The sequence below is a fragment of the Anas platyrhynchos genome, chromosome 15, assembly GCF_047663525.1.
Source record: "Anas platyrhynchos isolate ZD024472 breed Pekin duck chromosome 15, IASCAAS_PekinDuck_T2T, whole genome shotgun sequence".
NCBI classification, from domain to species: Eukaryota; Metazoa; Chordata; class Aves; order Anseriformes; family Anatidae; genus Anas; species Anas platyrhynchos.
In genome coordinates this window covers 2,527,984-2,555,505 of record NC_092601.1, presented here as the reverse complement: position 1 = coordinate 2,555,505, position 27,522 = coordinate 2,527,984, and the positions used below count along the sequence as shown (strand labels likewise).

At 36.0% G+C, this 27,522-nt stretch overlaps 1 protein-coding gene across 22 annotated transcripts in view; it reads right to left on the bottom strand.

The window, feature by feature from the left end:
• Positions 1 to 27,522, bottom strand: part of MRTFB (myocardin related transcription factor B) — an 89,371-nt gene that overhangs the window by 9,052 nt on the left and 52,797 nt on the right. For 12 of the 22 annotated variants that reach the window (XM_027469506.3, XM_027469509.3, XM_027469507.3 and 9 more), the window contains 12 exons: positions 26,458 to 26,523; positions 22,117 to 22,172; positions 21,457 to 21,532; positions 20,250 to 20,411; positions 19,529 to 19,713; positions 11,719 to 11,859; positions 10,003 to 10,250; positions 8,233 to 8,386; positions 5,024 to 6,049; positions 3,393 to 3,548; positions 486 to 644; positions 46 to 183 (listed from right to left, as the gene is read on the bottom strand). In XM_027469506.3, coding sequence (XP_027325307.1) covers positions 46 to 183; positions 486 to 644; positions 3,393 to 3,548; positions 5,024 to 6,049; positions 8,233 to 8,386; positions 10,003 to 10,250; positions 11,719 to 11,859; positions 19,529 to 19,713; positions 20,250 to 20,411; positions 21,457 to 21,532; positions 22,117 to 22,172; positions 26,458 to 26,523 — 2,567 coding nt within the window. Of the gene's footprint in view, positions 1 to 45; positions 184 to 485; positions 645 to 3,392; positions 3,549 to 5,023; positions 6,050 to 6,220; positions 6,305 to 7,394; positions 8,025 to 8,232; positions 8,387 to 10,002; positions 10,251 to 11,718; positions 11,860 to 19,528; positions 19,714 to 20,249; positions 20,412 to 21,456; positions 21,533 to 22,116; positions 22,173 to 26,457; positions 26,524 to 27,522 lie in introns of those variants that run through there. The other 10 variants (XM_072024087.1, XM_027469510.3, XM_072024088.1 and 7 more) reach the window with 6 other exon arrangements.

Below are 27,522 nucleotides of genomic sequence, written 5' to 3'. Positions count from 1 at the left end.
AGAAACAAAATATTTTTAACAAACTAAACAAGCAAAAATAACTACCTCACGGTGAGATGTCTGAATATTGCGGGTCTGTTTTATAGCCTCTTCGTAACGGGGGGGATCTTTTTTCTTGGACACTGTGTTGTTGAAGAGGGATTGCTGAACGATATAAGGCTGGGCTTGAGAAGGAGAGCCAGGCTGCATGAAATAATAAAAAAAAGTCTGAATATACATTTTAATGAAATTGAAATGTATCATGTTATACAAATGATAGTATTCTGCCATACCAATCTAAATATTTACAAACAATAATAATATGAGGTATAAAATACGTTTTTACTTTCCCACACATGCTATATAAATATACGTATCATTAAAATACACAAAATGTTATTCTTTCTTGAGAGAACTGCAATATATAGAACTGCAATATATCACGCATTATTTAAGATGATTAATATAAAAGTGAACTTCATGGAGTGCAGTTGGACTGATCTTACCTTACTAGGAGTAGCAGGTCCATTCTGCATAGACGGCGCCTGATTGCTGCCAGTGTGAATGTTAGAATTTGATGTTTTATTAATAAAAGACTGTGAAGGTGTTGTAACTGGTGCAGTCTGATAGGAAAATACTGTATTGGATGTGGTAGGTGGAAAAACCTGTAAAGGATTAATATAGCAGTCTTAGTATTTTTAATAATTAATAATATTGGGTAAATGGCATTTAATGAAGTTTAAGACCTTTTTTTTTTTTTTTTTTTTTTTTAATACTTGCTTGCTTAAATTCCCTGTTAAGGGGATGTTATCTGTACCTGTTCTTCCCTCCAGTGTATTAATGCGTAAATCTAGAGCTATTATTCTTTTAAAGAAACTTTGTGCCATGTCATGCTTTAGTCATCCCTCGTAAGTAAAATACTCTCCTGTGATCCTCCAGGAAGCATGATGTAGTGTTATTTAATTTTTCTGATATACATTCAAAAGAGTATGGAACAGTTTAATACAGTCTGCATAACTTCCCCACTTAGTGGGTAGTCAATACAATGAACCACCTTCTAGCCCGATACAAATGAGAGTAGAGTAGTTCAGTCGGAGGTGATCTTTGTAGGTCCCTAAGTCCAACTGCCTGAGCACTTCAGGGCTGACCAAAGGTTGAAGCATGTTCCTGAGGGCATTATCCACAGGGCTTGTGACCACTGATGGCCATGGGGCACCAACCACCTCCTAGGAAGCCCACCCTCCCAGGCAAGAAGTATTTCCTGGTGCCCAGTCTGACCCTCCCCAGGCATAGCCTCCTCAGCCTCCTCTCCTCCTGACTGGGCAACCCATGTGCCCTCAGCCTCTCCTCACAGAACATGCCTTCAGCACTTTTGTATGCGGCAATCTGAGTGCATAAGATGCATAAGACTGTTTTAATTCGGTTTTACTCCCAAATACCTTTGTGACAAAGGTGCAACAAATCTGAGATCAGGGATGGAGATAAGGCTAGGAAAAGCTCTGTGGAGCGCAGCCTAAATACCAAATGAGGTCTGCTCTGAGAGGGATTAATGCAGTTTGTTGGCCATGTGGATCACCTGTGTGAAAACTGTTGCCCTTTCTGTGGAGAGGTCTCCTTATTCCTGAATTAACTCAAGAACCAGGGCCACTTGGTAGCTAGAATGCAGAGAGACACCACAAGTATGTAGCAGCAACCAAGTGGAGTAATCAGCTGGCTTGCATAAAAAGCTGAGCTGCCTGAGAAAGTCTGGAGGAATTTGAGGGAAACTAATTCTAGAAAACAACTCTTTATGGAGGTGATCGTTATTAGGAAGACTAACTTCACTAAAAAATGTTAATTTAACAAACAGCATTACTCACAGTTCATTAGCTGGAATGGCCCAGTCTGCTTGCTGTAACACCTAAGGCTCAGGAATGCAAACAGCAACCAGGTAGAACTAATGCTGAATGCATATTACAGCTGTCCCTATCTATTGCACTACACTGGTGTTTTCCATTCTGATGTAAAAAATCATGCAATTACACTGTTTTCCTGTGTAAAAGAACTGCAGAAGATGTGAGCAGATCAGCAGGACAGGTCGGCTGCTCAGCTCCAGCACCACCAGATTGCAGGCTGAAGCCTGCTAGAGTGATCCAGCATGGTGTTCTCCATGACAACTGCACTGAACAGGGAAAAACCAGAGGGTACAAATCCTGGACATCTCCTGCAATCACTTCCACAAAGTCCTTCAGAGCAAGGGAAGCAAACTGCCAGTCTCTGGCACAAGTATATGCCTGAGGATGACTGGAAAATTTCTATAGGGGAGCTGTTGAATTACCAAAATAAGGTTAGCCCCTTACCAAATCCCAGACAGGCTGGAGGAAGTCTGCTTTTTGGATATGTGTCAGTAAGTTTTGACTTCAGTAGGGTAACCTCATTGCCCATTAAACAGCATTACCCAGCAGCCTGGAGAATGATGATGCTCATTTAGCTGTGTTCTCCTTTACTAGCAAGCTGTCTAGAGAGTGGCAGTTATATAACTTACCATCAAAATTATCCTCTTCATTTTGAAATTTTAATAGTTTCTAAATTATCTTTCTTTGGGGCAGACTGGAAAACGTTGTTCTCCTAAGTCATAGAAGCCATAGAGACCACAGCACTAATAAGGAAGCCAAACCAATCTCTTGGTCTCTGGATGTAGCTCAAAGGAAGAGAAAACTATTTCTTTTGTGGTGGCTGGTGCTGGTATCAGTTACCATATGAACATGACTGGGTTGGCACTCGGAACTGTGCATCTAGTGCTGATAAACACCCATTTCAGAATGGGAACTTTTAGGGCTGATAGTTTTGGATATAGAGGAAGAGAAGGATCTCTCTCCGCATCGTTCCCTGCATTTCTCTAAGAGAACTGTCTTAGGTATAGTGGGGTTTTGACTCACTGGACTTGCTGTCCCTAGTATCGGAGTCCATAGCTTTCTTCATCAGTAAGGATGAAATCAACAAAGAAAGGAGGAGTACTGGAAGGAACTCCTGAAAATGAATGAAGGTCTGTAGTTACAGATAAAAGCTTCCTCTGAAGAGTTGCCCACCAGAATCTTCCATTTTGAGCTGGTGGCAAATAGGAGAAACTGAATGGAATAGCTGGTACATTGCTTGTGCCAAGCATAAGTAAGAACGAAGTGAGCATGTGCCATAAGAGTACCATTAAGACCAAAAAAAAAAAAAAAAGTATTTAGTTTTGTATATTTATTTGAAATTGGAAAAGCAGTCCTACAAGGACTGAAATTTTGGAAAGAGAATGAGTTACATGGTACAGAGATGTTAAGTGACTTGATCATTTGTATGTGACACATGACAAAAAAGACTGTAAAAGCACTGCCTAGAATTAGAATACACAACAGTACATTGCTTAATGCTTATCGCTATCCACAAACCTTTCTGATTTGTTGGGTCTGACCAAGTGCATGCTGCATGATGGTATTTGGTTTTGATTGTGGAGCATGCATCTGAGGTGCTGTCTGGCCCAGGCCAGAGGAAGGAATAGGAACAGGTATTTGTGATGGGGTCTGTACTCCAGCTTGTGATTGAGCCTAAAGGGTGAAGATAAAATATTTGCATTATATGTATCTCACAGTAAATTACATTATGTTAAAAATTATTCTATAGGTTATGCAGAATATCTATAGTATTTATTCTAAAAGGTATCAATGAGAACTGTGTACAGGAGACAAAATGTTTTTATTCTTTCTGGTACTGGCAAGCTCCCAGCTAGAGTGTAGTGTTTATTTTGGTACCAGAGTTTAAAAAAGATGAAGACAAACTGGAGAGGGTCCAGCAGAGAACAATGAAAATAGCTGGAGATGCAGAGAGCACACCCAGTAAGAAAGAATTAACTGTGTTTCAGTAACCTGGAAGACAAAACTGATGATGCAACATGACAAGAATTCCATCACATATAAAAGTTGTTTTAAGAAGATGATTGTACTTTTAGTGACCACTGCTGTTTTTAAAGGCAAGACATGTCTGACTTAAAGAAAGAGCATTTGAATTGGAAGCTAGGAAAAATTTCTGCAATAGCAGTGAAGTGAAATACCAGAACAAGCTGCTTAAGTTTGTTAGAGAATTCTAGCAGGATTCTAGAACAATTTAGACAAAGATCTGTCTGGGTGGGCAGTTACCAGGAGTAGCTCTTACACTGTAGATGGTACGGTCCAGCCCCATCAGAACTTTACAGCCCTCACATGTGTTGCTAAATGTGACAGCACACATGCTAACACAAAGCCCTGACTCACAACATGCCAAAACAGCAAGCACACACTGGCACTGAAGAAGTGCTCTGCTGGCACAGTAACTGAGGATTGCAGGGGATTTCAGCCAGCTAGCAGGCAATAATAGTGCCACAAGGAGGTATATCCTTCGTTCTACCACAGGTCATGATGTTAAACTGTTTCAACCCAATCAGATATCTCATAGCTCTGCATTTATATCCTATTTGGGTTTATGTTGTATTTATTCACAGTGATACTACCTTATAATCAGCATGGTAATAATATTTGTGTAACCATGGTTTCTTTTTATAACTCCACTGGAGTGCTATAATCTAGCATTCCCATTTTTAAATGTAATGAGCCCTCACCACACAAGGAAGTTTGAACACATTTTGAAAACAGGTATATTTCAAAATAAAATGCTGACTTTTAAGCTGTTTCTTTTGGAGGTAAAGTGGTGGAATTTGGAAGTATAAATCTAAAACCACACGCGCAGAGGCAGTAGCAGTATACAGTAAGACAAATACTATTCAAGAAAAAGAGTCTGGGAAGCCAAAACTCTTTGCAAGATTACAAAGAAAGCAAGTACTAGAAGAATTTATAAACAGGTTGGCTAATAAATAGTAACCACGACAGTTACTAAGCTTTTCTCTAAAGCAAAAACAGTCTTGACTACAGTCTGTAAGATGCACTGATTTTTACCAGTGCATCTTACAAACAGCACATTTATCTATCTATATTAAATTAAGCAAATATTGACATGTAGTTTACAGGATGAGAAATGAAAACCCTCATACCTGTAACTTTATATTTCCAACTGGTAGCTGCACTGAAGTGGTAGAATTCGGTCCCTGGATAGAAAGTGGAAGGAGCAGCTGTGCAGTTCCTTGGGTAGTCAGTAAAGCTTGAGGTTGGGCAACAACTGCAGTTTGTGGCTGCCTCTGGGGATTAAAATAAAATTGAGAAATGGCGTTCTGAGGTTCAGCTTTAGCGACAGGTATCTCCTGCTTGATAACAACTGCCTTTTTGGCAACTGGATTCTGGCCACTAGTGTATACTGATTGTCCTAAAGAATGACTAGCTGCAGGTACAGATTGGCTTGTGCTCAAGCAGTCAGTAAGAGCATTTTCATCCTTGACAGCAGCACTGAATTGCTTCTGTTCCAAAGCAGCTGAGTTACCAGAAGTCTGAGAGTGTTGCTGTTGTCCCCTCTTTTCAACCTCAAGTTGCATTTTCAGTACCTCCACGAGTTTTTGCTCTTGTTCCAGTTTCCTTTTGAGCTCTTCAATCTGTTTTTCTTTCTCTTGAAGCTTGCGGTCCTTTTCTGCTACATCAAACTCCATGCTTGAGATGCTTCCACTGCTGCGATTCTGATTATCATCACCTGTATTTGCTCTTAGTGGTGAAGTACTTAAGAACTGAGATGGAGACATCATGGTCATCACTTCTGTGAAAGTATCTGCCATACTTGTATCATCCGTGCTTAGACTAGATTGTTCTGAAGGAGAAGGAGATATAGGCAAAGGAGAGCTAATGTTTTCAGTATTTACTACTTTGCAGCCAGGTCCAGTAGTTGTTTTTTCTGAAGGAAAGCTGGATACTGTATTAGCCACTGTTTTATTTAGTGTTGCAACAGGAAATGCTATAGCCACTTCCCCAGTGTTACCTGTGGCCCCAGTAGAAGTAGTTACTGTAACAGAGCTAGTAGTAGTGACTCCATTGTTATTAAGATCTTGATATGGTTTCAGACGCTCAATAAGATCTGTTTTTGTTCCAGAAACTGGTAATCCCCTCAATTTTAACTCCATTTTAAGCTCTGCTACCTAAGATAAAATAAAGTTTGATAGTAAAATAAATAAAATGTATTTATATATATTTTACCTTATTATATTTTAGTAAGAAAATATATTTTTCATCATATTCACTAGTTATTCCACCACTGGGTTCTGACAGTGTGCATGATCATGAACACATTTCCACAACCAGTAACTTACTTTCTGTGGTTACCTGGCCAAAACCTTAGTAGTGTTCAGTTGCTGTACAATGAACAGTTGCAGAGTTACGCTGAATTTTCATACCTATTGCAAATTTGAAAATGAAAGCACAACTTCAATTGTGGGCTAAAATCTTCTGAAGAGAAGCTGCAGAAGGTGGCAGCAGTACAAATAAAAGCTCTGAATACTAGCATTCTGAACCCTTTTATCACCCTACCAAGACAGGTAGACGTGTTTTACCTGAAACTTATTAGGTCATTTGCATGGCTCAGTAGACACATCAAACACAAAAGGCTTTCTTTCTAATTAGCAATTGAACAGTTACAGCTATGTGCTAAATATATATATACATATATATTTATAGCTATAAATATATAGCTATGTGGTTTCTTTCACAGATATAAAAAGCAGAAGCAGTCAAAATTAACCTAATTTCTGATAGAAGAATATCCTCAATCCTTAGAGACAACACAGAGTGCCAATGTGTTGACTGTAAATTGATCCTGTGCTTCAAAATATGTTATAAACACCTCTCTCTAAAAGAAATTAAGGTAGAGTGATCTCAGTAATCTTTCAGTGCTTTGCTGGTCTATAATTTTGAAGTATAGATCTTCATGATTAGGAAATGAAAAGTCATGGAAATATCTGTGCATAACAAGTTTCTAAGAACCACATCAATTTTATATTAAGTATCTGTCCACCTAACAATGATGATCGACTCCCCTCTGGGCTGCCCCCATCTAGTATCCCCTACAGACTTGCTTGAGATAGCATTCCAACTTTTCAATCTTTCTGCAGTGTATTTCTAAATTCTAAATTATCAGAACTGATTTAGATGACTCAGTGTTAAAAACACTACCAGCAGCAGGTATTGCTTAGGTTACTGTTATCACATCAGCAGGAATACCAATAAATTATGCAGAAATGGTGAGAGAAGAACTTTAATCTCTGCAAATAAAAAATTCAGGCATTAACTGATATGGCTTAATATCTTAATAGTTAATAACTTAAAAGATTCCAAAGCTTGTTTCAAATGCCATAGCTTGAATTGCATCTTGTAAACTTATTTAATATGGAATTATTAGCTTTATCTTATAAAAATGCATTACTGTCCTGAGAATCTCTTCTTCAGAAACCTCATCTTTTATTCCTTCAAGTTTTTAAAAAATACCCACCTCTCAAGAACCCAACTCCTTGTTAAAGGAAGAGAGAAATTAACTGCCCACTAGATGTCCCTACTCCTCAAGTCTGGCTCATATAAGTACTTGCTATTGAAAATACCTGAATCTAACCCCCCCCCCCCCTCCCGCTACCAATTTTCTTCAGATTCATTTTCAGTAGGTCCCTCACAGTATTAATCCCTGTTAAAAGTTCTTCAGAAGGACAACTTGTATGCTGTACATTCATACTAGAATTTAAAAAGAGTCTACAGTTATTTATAACTTTTCTGAAATTTAGTATTCATTTTCAGATGATGTGCTGAACTGTGATGAGAAAATCTCTATTTTCTCTTCTCTCTTAGTAGTGTTATTTCCACGTAGACTTTATACCAGTAATCCCTCTGAATATGTATTAGGACATCTTTTCAATTTTATTGCTTAACTAAAACTCTTCACTGATATACTAAAATTATTGTCCCAGTGTTAAAATCCACCAGAGGGAAATTTGACATGAACAGTTTAAACCACACAGTTTAACAAAGCTACCATCAAATTACATACTTATACAATGTCTGAAATTCTTTGTCCTCTTCTAATTCTTTGGGAAAGAGATGTCATTGTCAGAGCATGCGCTTGTGAGGAGGCTAAATCAAAACAAATATTTTAAGTCCAGAAGAAGCGTGTATGAAAACTTCAAAAAATGACAGCTCTATTCTAAACAGTTAAGAGAAAAATACACTTTTCCTTGTTAAATAACATCCAGGCTTATTCTTGACAGTAAAAATTTCCATGAAATGACCTCTACTGATGTTTAAGAATAGACAAATTTATTTATTTATTTATTTATTTTACCTTTAAGTCATCCAAGCTTGAAGGTAGAGGTCCTGGTTTCCTGCTAGGAATATTACTGTTTTGTCTTGGTGAGTTGGCAGCTGATGTTTGTGTATTGTTGTTCAAAGTATTCAGTGGTGTATTCCCATTGTTATTCTGTTTGTCATTCAGTGGCCTTCAAGTGATAAGAAAAATGGGGACAATAATGTTAGTGGTAAATATATATTACATATATATATATATTTATATATTGTTTTCAATCAAGAAGCTGTGATTCTGAATCTAGCATCTATCAACTTAATATATATTTCATACATATTTATTACATATTAAATATTATTCATAAATACACATTGAACATGACTAACAAGATATTTTTAATAGAACAGCACAGAGAAAAGAAAACATATAGAGAATACATGTATTATGTTGATATTTTATTTGTAGTTAAACATACAAATATAAGCTTCATAGTTTTTACTTTGTCACAGTATCCCTGAAGAATACCATGGACTGCAAGATCAGTTTATACAAATTCATCATCAACTAGGGCAACCAGTTACTTTTTTTGTTTGATGTCAGTTTAAAAAAAAAAAAAAAAAAGGTTGAACTGTATGTATCAACCCTACATACAGGTCCAGTGTCCATGGAGACAGAATAAGGATCAATGTGAAGGCAGTTTCCTCTGAAGATTATGTGTTTTGAGTCAGCTGTACTCACATACAAAGAATCTCGTACAAGGATCTCAAAAATAATTGTAAAAAAATTAAAAATGCCACCATTTACATTGGATACCATAAATCAGCTCTTTATTTCTTTCAAGTGATGTACGAGGAAACATTTCTGAAATGTCAGTAAATGGAACATAAGAAGCGTGGGTAAGCAGGCAGAAACATCTCAAGTCCAAATGTTAGGATACATTGTAATTATAAATATAACCACAGATGGTATCTTTTACTTTTCTAGTCTCACTTGCTGAGGAAAAATAACTTGGCAAGAACGCACTTTAAAAAAAGTTGAGAGCCACTTGAATTTAAGGTTGTGACTAACTGTAGCATGTTACACTAGAAACACTTCTAGGAAAAAATTGCTGGTCTTAGATGGCAAGAATGAAATTCTGCAGACAGTCAGCTTCTCTTTCTGCTAAGAATTATTTTTCCGACTGCTTCTAGCTATAAATCAGAGTACACTTCTTAGTGCTGAAAGTGCTGAAGATTAACACTGACAGAGTTCATATAAGCATTAGCAATGAGGATATAGAGAATAGGCAATTTCACCTAATTTAAAGACTTTTTACTTGAAAACAGCAAAAATGGCCTATGCAACTGATATAAAAAGACAATAAAAACATCAAAATAGTACGTGTCTTTGTAAAAGCCACTGTCTATATGTTTCTCTTCTGCTCTGCATATCTCTATCAAATTTGAATGAAAATGGTGACAAAGTTTTCTGGCTTTCACACAAATGCCTTTGAGCTTCTTTCATATATGCCTCTGGTTGGAAAACATGCATCTGACAGAGAGGAGATTTGGTTTCCACTCAAACTAAAAATAACTAGGACCAGTTATAGGCTTATCAGACTTCGAGAGTATTTTAAGAAGAGAACTACCTCATCTCTTTGTTAAATGAGGTTAAATAATAACCACACTGATACCATTTAAGTTTTCTTGGATTCCAACTGTCTATTAACATTTGCAAAACACATTTACTTTTAAGACAAAAAGTCTGCAACTGCTACGTATATATCTTAGTTAAAGGACACTTAGAAAATACAAACAGAGCTTCACATACTTCAGCGGTGCAGGTAGAATTGCCTGGTAGTTGTAGTGTTGTTGTTGTTGGCTCAGGATCTGCAGCTGCAAAAACAGCTGCTGCTGTTGTAGCAAACGAGCATAGTTGGAGTCCATCTGTGGCTCGTTCTTCTCACCTTTCTGATCAGGTGGAATATATTGATGATACTTCAATTTTTTCACCCTTGGCTTAGGTTCCTTACATTTCTTGCTCCGATGTTTATCGTTTGGGTTCTTTGGGTGGCTTTGCTATTTATGGATGGAAAAGATTGAAACAACTATCACAGCAGCAAGCAGTTATTCAAAATACAAAGTATACAGCAATGTGTTTGTTGCAAAGAGAGTTGCCAAATACATGTGCAACCCTACTCAAAAGTATTTCTCACCATCCTTGAAAAGTTAATGTACTCAAGCTGTTTTATACTGTGTGCACAAGAAGGGGGCCATCAGAAATTACAGTTGTTCTAATATGTGAAATATTACAATAATTGGATATATATGTGTTCTAAATATAGTTATCATAATACGTGAACATTCTGTTAATAGATGGCACAAATGAAGCTAAGGGATTCTGCTAATTATGACCTGTCATTATAAAGAGACATTCTTCTTAAAGAGCTAAGTCCAAAGCCACTTAGCACTTCATACATGTAAAAGCTACTACCTTAAACTCCATCTGTAAACAGGATTGCAGGTCAGTAACTACAGGCCTAGATTAAAAGCACAGACAGACAGTCCTAAATATTACAGTGTTACTTTAATGGAACTTTCAGCACCCTTTTATCAGCAATACCTGCACATATGGTAAAACTTTCTTCCTTTAAAGCTCTTTGAAATTATATTGAGTGAAAAGTCAAATGCAGTTACCTAGTCATACAGAAGGTACCAAAGCAGAAATCCTGCGCTGATCCATGCACACTTATTACACAGGTATACTATATGCAATTTATACTACAAATTGCATATTACAAATCATCATAAATTTAACTGAGAATTAGTTCCATGTAGTTAGGTAGAAGTCTACATATACATATATATAATCACTTCAGAGCTGAAGACCTTTGGCAAAGTTGCTGAATTGAAATATAAACATTTTTCAACACAAACCATTTTCTAATTGTATTTGAAAAAGTTTTCCATGCTGCTGGCTAAGTCAGTTCAAAAGAAAGAATTAACTGTGCTTTTCTGATCTTCTGATACAAGGATACAATAACTTAATTGGGCTTTATGCTCATACAGTAAATGAACTATGAAAATAGTTGTGGAAAAGGAACAATGCTGTTCCCTAGTTTGGCTACACATAGATTATCAATGTAGTTGCCACTGTTCCTGTTAAATTATTCCCTGTATAAAACTAAATTAGAATATGAATTTCTCCAATAGAAAATAAACATTGTAAAAATCTATTCTTTGTATTTCTCTATGCGTTTTCAAAAACTTCAGTAGTTATGTAGCACATAATTCTGCTTTAAAATTTTGGTCAACTGTACTGTAAGGACCTCCTGAAATAATGAGCCAGTCCTTACACGTGGTTAAGAGCCGATCTTAGCATACCAAATCTTTCAGTCAACAGCACAGTATGCTCTCCTGAACACTGACAGCAGTTGTTGGTGGTTATAGGCACTATAACATTATTCACTTTTTTTCAATAAATATAGCATTGGAAAACAAAACAGATAAAGAAAAAACTTCAGATGCTATTCTTTTAGATATGTACCTTTACTAACGTTGGCCCAGGCTTTGTTGCAGATACAGTATTTGTGGTCACGGTGGTTGTAGCAGTAGACCGTGTAACCTGTTGTTCAATTGTAGAGGGAGTTTTGAGGAATTCAGGAACTGGAGAGGTTAAAGGTGGATACTAGTATTAAAAAAATATAAGGAAAAAGAGAAACATTAAAAACATCCACCATCTGAATAATCAAAAAAATGTGAAAAGGTTAAGACAATTTACTATCATGTCAAATTTGAAAAATAATTTTAGAAGTAATGGCAAAAATAGGATTCTTTCATGTATATGTACAGAAGTGTGCTATAAATGCACATTTTGGCATACTTCAAATATAGCAAGTAAGAAACTGTTTTCTTACCTTTACTTCCTATTTGCAGTTTAACTGTTTCATCAAAAGGTATCCAAAATCTGCTTTTACTAATACAGGATTTACTTCTCATCTCACCAAAGCAAAATAGTAATTGATTTTAATACCAATTTATGTAGTATATCATAATATTTTACAACAAATATTTTTCTTAATTAGTATTATTTTTTTAAAGTAAAAAGCATGATAACCCAAAAGGATTTATAAAACATATCAAAAAAGCCCTCCAAAAAGGCTTTTTCATAACCTATACGTTGTTGTTTGCTTTGCTTTTTCTTCTCTTAACATACATGAGAAACATATAAACAGAAAAGAAACATCATGAGAAAATTTTATTTCAGTAAAAAGATTACTACCCTGTCTCTCTTACACATTCATAAAAAAAAAAAAAAGAGCTAGAAGGACCTTCAGAAGTAACCTCATCCATTTAAGTAAGGAACATTTTGCCAAAACTACTCCTACCTATTTGTCTCTGGTGGCTAGCCCCAGAATTAAATCAACAAATTGATGCTCCTTCTTAACTTCGTAATTGCAAAATTCTTTGAGAACTGACAACTATAACTGAAGTACCTTTGTTCCTAGCAATGTAATGATAAAAGAAGAAATCATGTCTTTAACTTTGTCAGAATTACAGGAAAAGATGTAAATTTCTTTCCTTAGTAGTGTTACCAAACACTTGTATATGAAGGCTTCTACAACCAGAGAATTACAGAATTTAAAGATGTAAAAAGATCCTATCGTTTTATACAGAATTGTGTAGGGAATTCTATTAATCATGTAATTTTACTAATATAAAAGGAGAGAGAAAAGTTACAGATAACAGAATGAAGGATGGAATGCATTGTTACTAATTGTGACCAGAGCTACCACCATTTGTTACTACTCTGCTTGAAGCAGCATTTATAATACAACATTAAAATTTGACCCTGGGTACACTACACACTGCACTTACAGTGAAGGTGCCTACTGAAGTTAAAAGAAAACACAGTATTTAGAAAAACACTACTTTATTACTTGCACAGTTGAGGCCTTCACAGTTTTCAATCTGTAAAGTCAGAATTGTGTGCAAGCAAAGAGAATCTTCTCTCCCAAGCTATTATTCTCAGGAAAATCCTTCACAAAGGTCAAACATAAACACAAGAAAATGAACTTCTTGGTTCAGAACAATTGCACAGCAGCTGAGCAGACGTAATTTGAAGGGATTACTTTCTACAGTAGTTTCACAGCAACTACAGTTCTGACTGTGGTAGGAGGTGCATTTCTTTTGTATATGACTTCCAACACTATTATGCTATTATGCAGGTATAACCCAGTAGTCTGGACTTTACTGAGTTTGTTCCCTTGCTGTTACAAGTATTAAGCATATAATTGCTTCTGTAAACTCACTGAATTCCATATAGGCTAAGGATTTTTTAAATTATTATTCTCCTGGCACCACTGCTCCTGCCAGAAAATTCCCAAATGTTTTTTTACATAACAATAAATTTTCAGTGAGCTTCCCTTTGTTATATTCTTTCATTCTGTGCTGAAATATTTTTCTAATTTAAAACCTATTTCCCTGGGTAGTGAATATCCATTAGGTGGGATATAGAATCTAAACATAAGCAGATCTCAGACCTTGTTTTTCTATCTAAACTTAGTTTTATTCTTTTCTCATAAAAGAGATTTTCCATTCTCTGTTCATCCTGTCCTTTTTGTTACAGTTTTCCCGAGTCTCTCTTGGACATTAATAACTGGAAACACATAGAATATTCCACATTAAGTCTCACTGGATCCATGTACAGTGGGATTAAAATTTCTACAGGGATCCTCTCTTCCAATGCACTTGCATTTTTACAGAAGAACACTGTAGCTCACAGTCACTCCGCTGTCCCCTAATTTCCTCCTCAGTTTTCTTTAAGTCAGAGTTCCCAGATTTCCACATTTCTTTTTTATGGAAAGGAAATGTGATACACATTTCTTTTTATAAAATTATTCCATTTCTATTACCCCTAAAAAACAAATCAAATGGTTCCTTCTGCATAATAACAGTCCAACTCTCTTCTGAACAAGCCTTCTAACTTTTGCTATGTGGCCCATTCTTAAAAGTAATGTCAAAATTGATAATGGTAATATGAAATCAGCCTGTCCCAAAATCAACTCATGCAGACTGCTATCATCAACCTCCTTTCAACCCAGTAGTTCCTCTTTCTGTCTTATTTCTTCTAATCTCCATCTTCTCCGGTGTTTAATATTATTAACACTTCTATTCTACACTTCTATTTTTCTGTTCTAAACACTTCTGCTAGTGTTTAATATTATACTGTGTTTATCCAGACAGATGACATAGTTCGTTTCCTTTGGTTAAGAAACTCCAACTGCCAGCTGCAAACAGTCAGCTATATCTATCTTGTCTTAACCTATCTAAACTACATAGTGCTTTTGATTCTTCTTTCCATATTTTTTTAGCTAAATATTTTCTAAAGTCTCAATCAGCTAAACTCCTGGCAATTTTCATTTTGTCCATAAGACAGAACTTTATTTCTGGTAATATTTTTCCCACTTTCTTAACAGCAGTGTCTGTGTGATGTCTGTGATTTCAAAACTTACGTGACTGAAGCACAGACAGCTGCATATGCAGTACAGAGTATTTGCAAGAAACCAGCTCTGTCTTTACCACTGGGTGAAAAAGCCAAAACATAGCCAAGCCATCCAGAGGAGTAACTTCTGGTATGGCTTTACTGAATTGCAAGATTCAGTATGCCATGCCTAGTCACTGAAACACTGTACACATGCCTGTCTTGCTACCATGTCAGTTTCTGGTGGCAGGCTAAAGATATAAATGCCTCTATTTTTATAACCAACTTTCAAAGTGTTTGCTCTGGAAAGCATCCCTTATCTACATAGTATCTGTTATTTGTAAGAATTGGCAGGGGATTTTAGTGGGACTTACCATTTAAAAAAGGTGTGTGGATGCTGTATTCTAACACACTGTATTCCTGTTGCCATCAATTTTTAAAGGCCTATTGAAATTATAGCAGTAATGTTTAAAAAAAAACACCTAGTTGGTCTTTGAATCAAACAGTCACATACAAGATTACCCTAAACAGGAGAATAGCCTACGAGAACAACTGCATAATGATAATACAATAAAAACACAATAAAAACCTTTAAAATGGAAAAGTTGATGTCTTTCTAAAAACAATCTCTTAAATTCTATTGCTTGAAACTCATGGTGTTAAACAATCTCATTGTCATAGAGTAAATTACTTTTTCCCTACATTGTTATCTTAAACTACAAAGAATTATTGACTACATGAAACACAAAGCTTTTTACAATCTTCCCCATTTTACTGCAAGTGCCAGATGAAGCAATGAACTATGCGTATCATTTACTTATTTTTAAATCTTAGTTTAATTACATCATAATTTAAATCTTAGTTTAATTAACATCACAAAGTAAAGTAAAGATTACTTCTTATGAACAGATCTTCTATTTCCAATTACAAATTATATTATTTCTAGACATGTTCTTCTAACTGCAGTTTGCAGGTCAATATATTGCTGTTCTTTAGCAGTGAACCTATTACAAAAACAGTTACTACATTCTTTATCATTATGCAAAATTTTCAGCTGTTTTAAAACTGTTTTGAAGATAACTGTTTAAAGTCTTCAGAATTGTGAACACAATAATCTAATCTGTTTGGAGTGGTGTGATTAAGCACCTATTCCTTATCAGATGCAAATACATCAGGTGAAATCAAGCTTCAGGTCATCAGTGAATGAGAGCTGAAGGTTCTCAAAGTTATGTTACATTCTCTGAGGCCTGGAAATGTGTGGAGGAGGAAGCTTTGAAAAGAACGCTGTCTGTGCTCCACTAGTTCCAAAACATTCCTTGTACTTTCTGTCGCAATAAAATGTAAAATTTGTCAGAGGAAATTAAAAGAATGAAGGATCCATTTCACAGACACATCTCCTGTAGAAACACGCTGTGCTCTTATTCTTTATTTGAAAAGGAACAATAAAGTAAGCATCTGCTTTATTCTGTAGAGGAACAGCTTTGCGTTTTAGATCTGTACACAGAAATGGCTCTAATGTGTTATCAAATCCATAAGCAGAGGATTGTAATTCTATCTGAAGTGCTTTTCCAATCAGTTTCAAGTGCTCTGTTACTTCGTTGCTGTAATCGCGTATCTATCTTGTGCTTCCTACTTGAAAAGCTTTTGGCATCTATTGCTTTGAGTATTTTTATTTAACTCTCCATTAGGAACCCAATTCTTTATTTAGGAATCTAATTTCATATGGTTTGTTTTCAGTCTATTCAACACAGGTCTATGTTAGGGAAAAAAGAAATAGAACAGATGTGCCATACTTTGTGTCCAGCATTGTTTTTGAATATGAATTTTGCAATACTTTTTGAATTACTGCAGTAGTAAGAAAACCAAGGAGAGAGTACTGAGTTGTCCATGGCCATTAAAACAACTGCATGACAACGTCCTTGGAGGACAGACAGTATCTATCTCATATATAGCTGTTTAATTTAACGTTACTTCGTACAGTAAGAACTCAATATTTAGTTCTAACTTATCTTTTGTTTTTTGTCTTATTTTAAAAACTGCAGCATAGTTCCCTATGCAGAGCCGTGACTTTGCTACAAATCCTCTGGCAGTTTAAATACATAAACACATTTTCCAAAAGCTTGCTTATTAAAAGGACAAGCATGAAAATAACACAAGGTGCAAAATTATGCTTCTTTTCTCCTTTGTGCAATTAAGAAACGGATGAAGGAACCCTCTTAGGAAGTCCCCCTGAAAAGAATCCAGTACAGATTACAGTTGACCAGCAGTAACCTAAGAAGATGTACCACTCACCTATTGGTCAAATTATGATACATTCTTAAATTTTTCAAAAATAAAATTTAATACTTGTGCTACACAGGCTAAACCAACTTGTTTTTACTGGGTATAGATGTGCATAAAATGAAGCAAACTTAAGTGCTAAAGCTTTTAAATTTCCATCCTATTCACCCTTTCTATTAAAAAAATACTACTGTATTCAATGGAAAACGTTTTTGCTAATTAAACAAAATTTACAACGTTACTAAAATTTCTGTACTTGTATATATACTGTGGGGCATATTGGTATCAAGTACACAAAGCTGAATGCAATATTATTAAACTGATCTCATTTATCACCAAGTGATTATAAATCACTTCATCACTTCACTTCATTTAGAAATCACTTAGGTTTTCATCACCTAAGTTTTTCCATCAAGGAAATTACCAAAGTGTAAATATAGTAAAAGACATAAATCTAAAATATAAATAATAATTCTATGATATTGTAGCTGCTCTTTTTTTTTTATGCATAACAGGAAGATGGGCTTACTGGGAGAAACAGTAGTTCAGGATCAAGGAGTTTTTTCTAGCATACGCAGTTGCTCAGCAGATGTGTATTTGATTCAGTAACTAATTAAGCATTGATACAATGCAAAATTTTTGTTACTATTAATTTCAGCCCATATACACAAACTTGTGGTTGCTCTAGGCAAGTAGAACTCAAAATATAAACAATTTGTCAGTTGTTTAGCTGTCAGTTTCAAATAACGAGCAAATAAATGATTGGAGACGAATGCTGCTGAATCTTCACATGTGAATCTAGCTCAGAGAAGTCTTAAGAGTGCCTTACAGAAGACTGCAATTAGAAAATCCACACTTCTGGAGGAATCTCTATCATTATCTAACCTAACAATCCTAAGAAAAGTAGAACTGACAAAAAAAAAACAGTAATCTCTAAAAATATCTTCAAGCACTTCATAAAGGACAGGATGAGTATACACATCCATAGATCTTAACTCTTAATGTCAGTTACTACTCAATGCATATTTACTATACGTAATAATTACTGTAAGAATAACACACAGATGGCAAGACAATGAATCGAATGCTTAATGTGTTAGTAAGATGGAAAAGAGGGGAACTAAAATTCAAAAAAGTCAGGTGAAATATAGGAGGAGGGGCGGTGTTGTGATGTGAATTCATTAGAAAACATTCAGATTCAGTCACAAGTCAACTGGAAATTTACTTTGGCTTAGTTGTTCCATGTCACCCACAAGAGGCAAGTGCTAGATGCTATCAGACAACATGTAACAGCTCTGCTGCCTTTCCCTCCTCTGAAGTCTGAATTTGCATCTCTTTATACAGACAAAAAGTTTTATGAAAGTTGCAGAAATCTAGTTAAAAGCAAAGACTTCACCTCTTTCAAACTGGGGTTAAGTTAGTAAATTTAAAATTATTAGCTGAGGCACGACAGAAAACAGCACAAGCTTCATCTTCTTAAGCTAAAAAGTACCCTGTAAATAGATACATCCATCTCTTTATTAATGAATAATCTTAGTGATTTTCTTGAATAATGAATAATCTTACTGATCTTCAAGGTGAAGACAAAGATATGCATGGCAAGTGCCTTGCAAGATATTCAAGAAAGCATGCAGGTAACTGACTATGCGCATAACCATGTGCTTTCAGTAGTTAACAGAACATTAAAGAAATTCATTTGTAGCATGATGTTCGTTTCATTACTGCTTTGGCTTACTATTTTACATCAGTATTTTTATAATGTGTTTAAGGTAGAGTAGGCAATATTAATGTCCAATTCAGATCACAAAACTAAGTTTGGTTAGAATAGTTCTCTTTCAAAACTCTTTTTTGGAACTCTTGTTAAAAACAGTCAAGTGTTGTTCAACTCAAGATCTCTCTCAGTTCAGTGGACAGTAAATTTAACTTTAACACACTAAATCAAATTTAAGATTCCATGAATATACTGTTTTTAAAAACCTTATACACTTAAATACTCTACTATAAAGACAATATTTCATATGCCATGGCACAGTTACTTTCCTTTGCTTGTAAGTTACTTAAGAAAATACTAAAAACCTCTTTGAAAAATCAACATGAAGGTTACTTTCATTCGTTAAATAGTAAATTCCTTAATAAGTATAGATCATCTATAGGAGAGAACATGTAAGTTATACGGGAAGTTTTGATTTTTATGGACTGTCCTGGAGATAATGGAACTGACATCAACTGTTGTTTCAGCTAAGTATGCTTCTAAAGTAAGTTCAAGACCTTGTCCAGAATGAAGACAGACATTAAGTAATCAGTAACAGCTGGAGTAAACCATGGATATAACCTTTTAAGCAATTTCTGGGAAAGCCATAGATGTCCTAATAGCTATACTGAATTTCAGTGAATCTATGGAATGGGAATTTCATTACTGCCATCAACCAAACCCCCACACTAGTTTATAAACATTTAATAGAAAAACGGAGTCCCAGACACTCCTTTGCAACAACAAAGCTATTCGTTTCATATGAAGCTATGCCCTATTTCTATAGTTCAAGAGCAATAAAATATACTGTGGAGATTTTGCTTCAGTACTTTAAAACTGTACCTGTGTTGAAGTAGTGGCATTTTGTGTTACTGGTGATGGTGAGTCACTTGTTTTTGGCTCACCAGGGGAAGCAGCAGAACCCTGGGATTCTTGGCTGGCTGGCTGATCCGGTGATAAAGCATCACTGCTGTCTTCATCAAATGAATAATCATCCAAACCTTGAGGATAATTCTCTTGTCCAACTGCTAGAATATTTACAAAGAAACAAGCAAAACAATATTTATTTTTTTATTTATACAGATTAAATTTAGACATTGGTGGCAAAATTAGCTAGTTGCTGGAAACTGATCAGTTTTCAGGACAGTATGAGCATAATGTTTTTAAGTATTAATTGTATTTTTAATAGTATTTACAGCCATATAAATCATATTAAAAGAATCAATAAAACCGAATGCACAGCAGAAGTTCCTTTTAGTAAGAGACATAAAGGTATGTTAAACACATTTGTAGTGCACACAGACAGCTATGACAGATTAATGGCCATGTTTATTTCATCATTGTTAGAATTTTTATTAAGAAGTATTTTTAGAGTATTATACTCTATTTATTTCTAACTTAGTTTTGAATAAAAATAGTTTTGAATAAAAAAAACTGTATTCAATTAAATGATGACAGTCATCATTCATGACAGAAAAACAAGAACTAGTAAACTTTTAAGTATGTTTTCTTCTAGTGAACTTTACTCTCAAGAGTTAAGGTAAGCTGTGTCTCTTCTACTTGCCTATAATTGCTTCTTTAACACTGGAATCTACAGGCAGAATATTTTTTTCTACCAGCTCCATAGGGCCAGGCCTCTGAGCGATCTTCTCATTCAGATCATCTGCCAAGCGAGCTCTCTTCAGTTTCATCTGAGTGGCTTGTAGTGAAGGCTCTGCAAAGGTCTCTGAAAGATTTGTTGATTTAAATACTCTGTTCCATTCCTTCTCCAGTTTCAAGACAACCAGCACTGTCTAATCTTTGCAATAACCCTTCTACCTATACCTATATTTTTCTATCTTTGCTACAACCATTGTACTTGTATTAAAAGCATTCAAGAATTATTTTTAAAATTCTCAAACTAATAGTAAGATTATAGATATATATTATGAAGATTTTTTTCACCCCATTATCATGCCTTTTTTTTTTTAATAAATATAATCTCTTCTTTAGAAGTGGTAATACTTTTGGTAAACATGTCCAAGTGTAAAGCAGGGAATATAAAATAGTAAATGCTAATTATAATCTGAAGATAGCATTTGCTGCTCTAATGTTTACCAGTGTGAGCTATAGTAAAGATTTAACCGATAACTGATTTTTCAATTAGAGAATCTTCAAAATTGTATTTCATGAAAATATGGAGATAATCTGTCCATATGGAGATTCCTCTCTGGGTTTAGCATCCAAATGCATGTTTTGAAAACTAATTGATATTAAACTGATTTGGCTTATGTTTATTTGGTAATGCCTGTATTTGGTGAGATTATGGTGAAACAGTAATCCAGCCCCATTCCTAAAAGAGACTATTGTTTCTAATGACGTGAGCAGCAAGGAAAATAACAAGGCAAGCAAAAAGTCAAGTTTATTAAAGACTGGGCGGTAGCTTTTTTTTTTTTTTTAATGTACAAAACTGCCAGGTTATTTTAGGGTAATGAGTAGAACTCGAAGCAATGTATGTATGTACATACACAATGGTATAATTACCATTATAGAATAAGAACAATTTGCGCTTGCCAACAAATATACAGTTGAGAATACTTTCACTGCTGCAGTTATATCTATTATACTGATAGAGAATACAGTTTACAATAGACACTGTAAAAGCAGAGAAACAGAGCATATAAATATTTAGAAATAATTCACATCAAAGCTTAATTCAGTTAGAAAACAGAGTGTCTAGCAGAAGTTCCTTCTAACAGCAGTTGAACAGGGCCATACATCTGGATACATACCTTCAAGGATGTGCATTCTGACCAGCTCAGACCGGTCTGGTCTGCTGCGAATTTTGTGCTTCAAAAAATTTTCAGTCTTCAAAGAAATGAAAAAATGTTACTAGTATTTATCAGAAAAAAGCACAAAGAAGTTGGTACATTTATAATTCACTGATGTCCAACAATGAATATTTACAGTTGTAGTCAGGTGGACATCACTGTTAGAACGGGGATATTAGAGAGGATTTTGCTTTGCCATGTTTTTGTTTCTCAGTCTAGCAGTGTTAATGAATTTCTATCTTTCCAAAGTTGGGAACATTTCTGGATTTGATCCCTTATCCCCTCTCCCCCCCAATAAATCACAATGCTATAGAATAGACATTTGCTACAGAAACACAACACAAGCATAATTTAACCCAAGGATCCTTTCCTTAGACTACAGGTAGATATGTGTTACAATTTGATCATAGTTTATGCTGCACACCTGCTTAATCCATGAAGGAATAAGAAACTTCCCCTGAGATTTGACAGCAGTATGTTAACAGATCCTTCTGAGATACAAGCACATATTATTACTGTAATGGTAGGATTTATTTTTTTCAAGCAATCTGAGAATTAGTATCCTGTAAACTGACTGTTCATTTTCAGATATTAATAGCAAGTTTACAGAAAGTGATTTACCCTGGCTCGCTCCAGGCTCTTTATCTGCTCATGGAATGCAGCTGGACTTTTCAAAGCTGTGAAGAGAAAGTAAAGGTTAAGTTATCAGGAAGTGATTTCCAAAGGAAATACTGTAGTCAGTAGGACTGTACAGCTGTTTAACACCATCTCAGATCTGCGTTTGCATCTGACCAGGCATACCTTCAACTCATGACAGTTATATTCAATTATATTTAACAGAGAGGAGTATCACTCCTATACAGAACACACAGAATATATGATTTTAACAGAAATCACCACAGAACAGTTAACTTTTTCACTCTGTACTGTGGTCTGTTTACCAAAACAGTTCCACAGCAGAAATTTTATGAAGTGGGGTTTAGAGTGCCAACATTGTTTCATTTATTCCACTGTATTACTATCCATCTATACCTCATCCTTGCTGTTGCTAGGGGGAGATGAATTGTCCTTTAAGAACTATTTGTGCTGATTTTTATTTTTTTTAAAGAATTTTGTGTTTGCCTTAGATGTTCAGATTTGAAAACAGGATGATCTTATTTCACATACCATTTCAAAACAATATTCAAGAAGACAGGTTGCATTCAGAAAGCCTGTTCCTCTACTATGAAAACCATGCAACAGCAGCAGAAAGCCTTTGTACTACAAATAATATGTATATTTCTGAAATAAGAAGGCAGGTAAATTGCCGGAACAGTGCAGCTGGAAAGGACCTCGAGGAATCACCTAGCTCTTCTCTGTCCCAGACACACAACCCACTTTGGCAGACACTGCTGACCGACAGCCATCTGTATTGTCTTTTAAAACTTGCAGAGACATTTCCAAGGAAGTTATGGCTGTGTTGTGCAGTTTGACTCCTCCTTGCTATGATTTAAATCCATTGCTTCTTTGCAGCAGACATCTACCTCAGAGACGAAGCAAGAAGAGTAAGTGGTGATTTTTATGATAGACAGCCCATTTGTACAGTCCAACAGTAAGAGTATCTGTGCTTTACTACGGGAGATGAGAACATTATCCACAGAGGGCAAACTCTCACTCTGCTTAATGCTTAGCAAAGAAGTTGGAGTGCAGATAGTGCTATTTAATTGCTTTCACCCATAGGGCTGTATATTGAGGAACTATGGGGGAAAGAAGAACCTTCACAAGGTGCAGAATGCCAGTTACAGCAAATAATCTTTTCCAAGTGGGTAAGCATGTTATAGCAAGTGGTAAATAATCGATAAACCTCTCCAACTAGGAGGAAGATTTCAGTGTCCTTTCTGCAATCAGTGATTTGTACTGGTCAGTGGGACACTGCACCAACCCTCAGCATGTTCTGTGTGTTCTGTGCTGGTTTGGCTGGGAGTGCAGGTGGCCACAAACAGCAGCAGCCCTGCAACAGCAACTGAAAGCTCCTCAGCTCTGGCAGACTGTTCTCTTTGTGTATGGTCTGCCTACAGCTCACTATTTGCTTTTACTGCAGCTGCATGCAAAAAGCCCAGATCCTGCATTTCTTAGTGATGGATTGTGTTGAGTCTGTCTGAGCTGGAGTCACCTTTTCCCTGCAGCAGCCCGCACAGTGCTGTGCTCTGCACTCGTAGCTGGAACAGCACTGATATCACTCCAGTGTTGTGTCTACTGCTGCTTGGTGCTGGCACAGCATCAGGACTCCTTCCAAGCCCCCAAGAACCAGCAGGCTGGGGGTGGGCAAGTGATGGGGAGGGGACATTGCCGGGGCAGCTGACCTAAACCAACCAAAGGGATATTCCATAACACCTGATGTCACACTCAGCAATAAAAGGGGGGGCTCTCCTGGGGGAGGGGGCTGTTCCTCCTGAACAACCACTACGTGTTTGAGGCCCTGCTTCCCAGGACGTGGCCGAACACCACTCGCTGATGGGAAGTAGAGAATAATTTTTTCTCTCTCTGTGCTTCCGCGCGGACTGATTGTTTCTTTTGTTTCTGTTTTTCCTCCCCATTCCCTTTCCCTTTAATTAAACCTTTCTCATCTCAAACCTTGAGTTCTCTGTGTTGTATTTTCTCCCCCTTCCTTTTTGAGGAGAGGGGGAGTGAGAGAGCGGTTGTGGTGGAGCTCGGCTGCCCACCTGAGTAAAACCACCACACGGATACAAACAGCTCAAAAAGAATCTGGGCCAGTCAAAGATTTAGAAAGACATCCTGACACTGAGTGTGAAGTATGGAGTCTGCCCTAAAAACATGAGGCTTAGAGAAGAAAGATAGCAGGCTTATTTCCTGGTTACAGTGTAACACCAACATCATCTTAGGATAGGTGGAGGACATTATTGGGGAATGATTCATAAATATATACGTTTCTCCTTGGAGCAGAATTAAAAACAACTAGAAGAGCTACCATCAACAACAAAAGTGAGCAGGAGGCCAGTAGTACCCATATCATGGGATTCAAGTCTCACCACAGATCTAGGTCCCAAAAGGGCATATACTCTGATGGAATCTTCATTAATTGTCATGGAGTTATGTCATGGAGTGTCACTGATGGAATCTTCATCAACAAAAGAGGCTGTTATTTAGGAAAAAAAACTGAAAAAGCAATGACTTAAACTTTTAACTGGAGAACAAAGCCTGGTAATTCTTCAGATGAAGCTGAAGCAAGACCAATAGGAGGGCCCCCACTTTTTGAATGAAACTTATCATTCAGTTCCTGAAGATAATAAACACTACAGACCTGAGAATGTGAAGATGCTTTAGCAAAGCAATCTGAAGCCTTATGAGTACTCAGAAACACTCAACATGAGATTAGCTTTAAGATACTGTACTTTAAAGCTAGAATTCACCAATTCACACTGAGCTATTTATAATTATATTTTTAACAAGAAAAATCACTTTGTGCAGCTGTATGTTTTCTACACTTAATCTGTTATCTGAAGCCCAGTCCCATCTCCCACTGTCCACTGACGGATTCTCACTGTTCTCTGTGCACCTCTCATTCTGAGGCCAGGCTGCTCTTCAAAACAAGTTAGAAGACATCGTACAAAACAATACGCATAGTCACCGGGACCCCACATAGAGAAACACCAAAAGATATCTAAGGGAAGGGTTAAATGCAGTTGACTTCTAGGCTACCGGATTTCTTTATTCGGGAGAATATATGATAAGAGAATCATATTCTCTTATGATTCCTAAATTGATTTTAGGTATTGTAGTGCTGCTGAAACGACCACCATCTCTACAGATTGAAAGCAATAAGGGAGAATAGATTCCGACAATAAAGTGCAATTACATGCAGCATGCCAATTACTTTCAAAATACAAGTGCTGTGAGTTCAGACATCCAAATGTAACAAATATCCAGATTTACAAACATTATTTGCTTGTCAAAGTACTATAAACTGCAGTTAAATTCAAATGGTGGAACTGAGAGATAAAAATGGTTTACTGAATAACTACTAAGTTCTCACACAACTGTCAAGGATGGCTTGTAGCCAGGTCAAAGAGTCAGGAGCTCAGCATTACAGAACCCTGACAGCAATCCAACTATATTTATGAACTTCGTGATGTTACTGCCTTAGCAAGACACTTCACCCTAAAAGTGATCGGCAGCATCTTAACTCTTCAAAGATGACATCTCAAGGCACTCATTGAATGTCTACCAGTACATAATTTGTTTTGGAAGAGAAGAATACCAAACTCTTACACCAACTTAGATGCTTTGCTACATGTGGAAAATAGACCAGGAACTTTTGGCAACTGGGAAAAAGGTTCTAAAATGATCTTCTAAAACAAACAAACAAAGAAACGAACAAACCCACAAACAAATAGCCTCTTCATGTATTCCTGGAAATGTATTCATGCTCAGTGACAGCAGGAAAGGTGAAGGCAAAAAAAAGGCCGACGCACAGCATCTTCTGTATTAGGTCATATGATCCAGAGTACGACACCCAGACAAAGTCACTTCCTCATGTCCTGTAGCATCACAGCTACTGCCATGCAAGATTTAACACAGAAGACGTTTGTTGGCATATGAGTCTTAACTTCTGTGTCTCCTTTGTTTTTGTTTTGGAACCCTTGCCATCCTACTCTTTAAAGACTGCTGGCTTTGATATTGATGTCTACTCATTCATAAAATCCAATTTATTTCAGTAAGATTAGTCACAATTTGAAAAGAGAAAATAAAATGAGATTTCTGCAAATCCTTGCATTTTCATCACAATGGCTGCTTTAACTGAATGCTTATTTAGACTACCAAAAAGATCCCACTGGTCCTTTCAAATGATAAAGCTATTTTTTAGTGATTCTCAGGGAAGTGCTAATCTCTGTTATTTTATATACCGAGTTCATAATTAATACAGTATAGTAACAAAATTACTAGAAATAAAACAAGTCTTACGTGGCATGATGCCCTGGTCCACCAGCTGTTCTCGTGTCCGCCTTTGTTGTAGCCTCAGCTGAAGTACTGAAAAAAGAGAACATTTGTATGTAAGCATACCTCGTAAAGTGTAAAACTAACTTTCAAAAGATGCCAAGTGTTTCAACTTTAGAAATATTTTTGCTATATACATTCAGTAACCTGATAGTAACCTCTAAGACAACTATCATTAAGGATCAAATGCTATTAACATAATTTGGAACAATTGTTTCCAATCCCTATTTATAATGGCTTTTGCTGCTTTTTAGTCACATCTGATAAAGGGACTATTTTATACATATGTCCACTCCTCCTATCACTTAGGTCTCATAACAAGTATTAAGTATTAGATCTTTTTCTTTGCAATGCTATTATTAGATAATACATTCCAGAAAACATAATGAGGTATAAAGAGTTCATACCATAAACTGCAATATGCAATGATTATATAGCCTTTGTAAATGTGTTAAACCAATCCTACACAACTGCACTATGCTGAGATAGAGATGATGTTTGCAGGGATTTAAAAAAGAAAAGCTGTATACATGTAGTTGACCCTTACAGATTTTATTTTTAAAACATGAAGGCTTATTGTACATGTAAATCAGTCTTGCTGAAATGCAAGGAACTGAAGCTACATTTCAGCTGACTTATTTAAAAAAAAAAAAAAAGTAATACAATCGGAAAGAGTCCTTATCTTCTTTCTAAACATCAGAAAATGTTGTTTTCCTGATTCAGAGACATGTTATCATAATGATTTAAGGACCAAATAAACCCAATATTGTCAAATTTGGAAAAACAGGTTACACTTTCAGAGACAATTTATGTTTGTTACATTTAATAAAATCTAAAAACATTGTTGTTTGAATATGTCCAAACATACTCTAAGTATGACCAACACAATACACATTAAATACTAGACCAAGAACCACACAAAAACTGTGGGGAAGGGCAGGAGTGGCCCAAAACTTAGCTCGACCAGTTGAAACAATTTTAAACGTTTGAAATGAGACAAATGGATCTAAACTGATCCAGACTTTTAGTTCA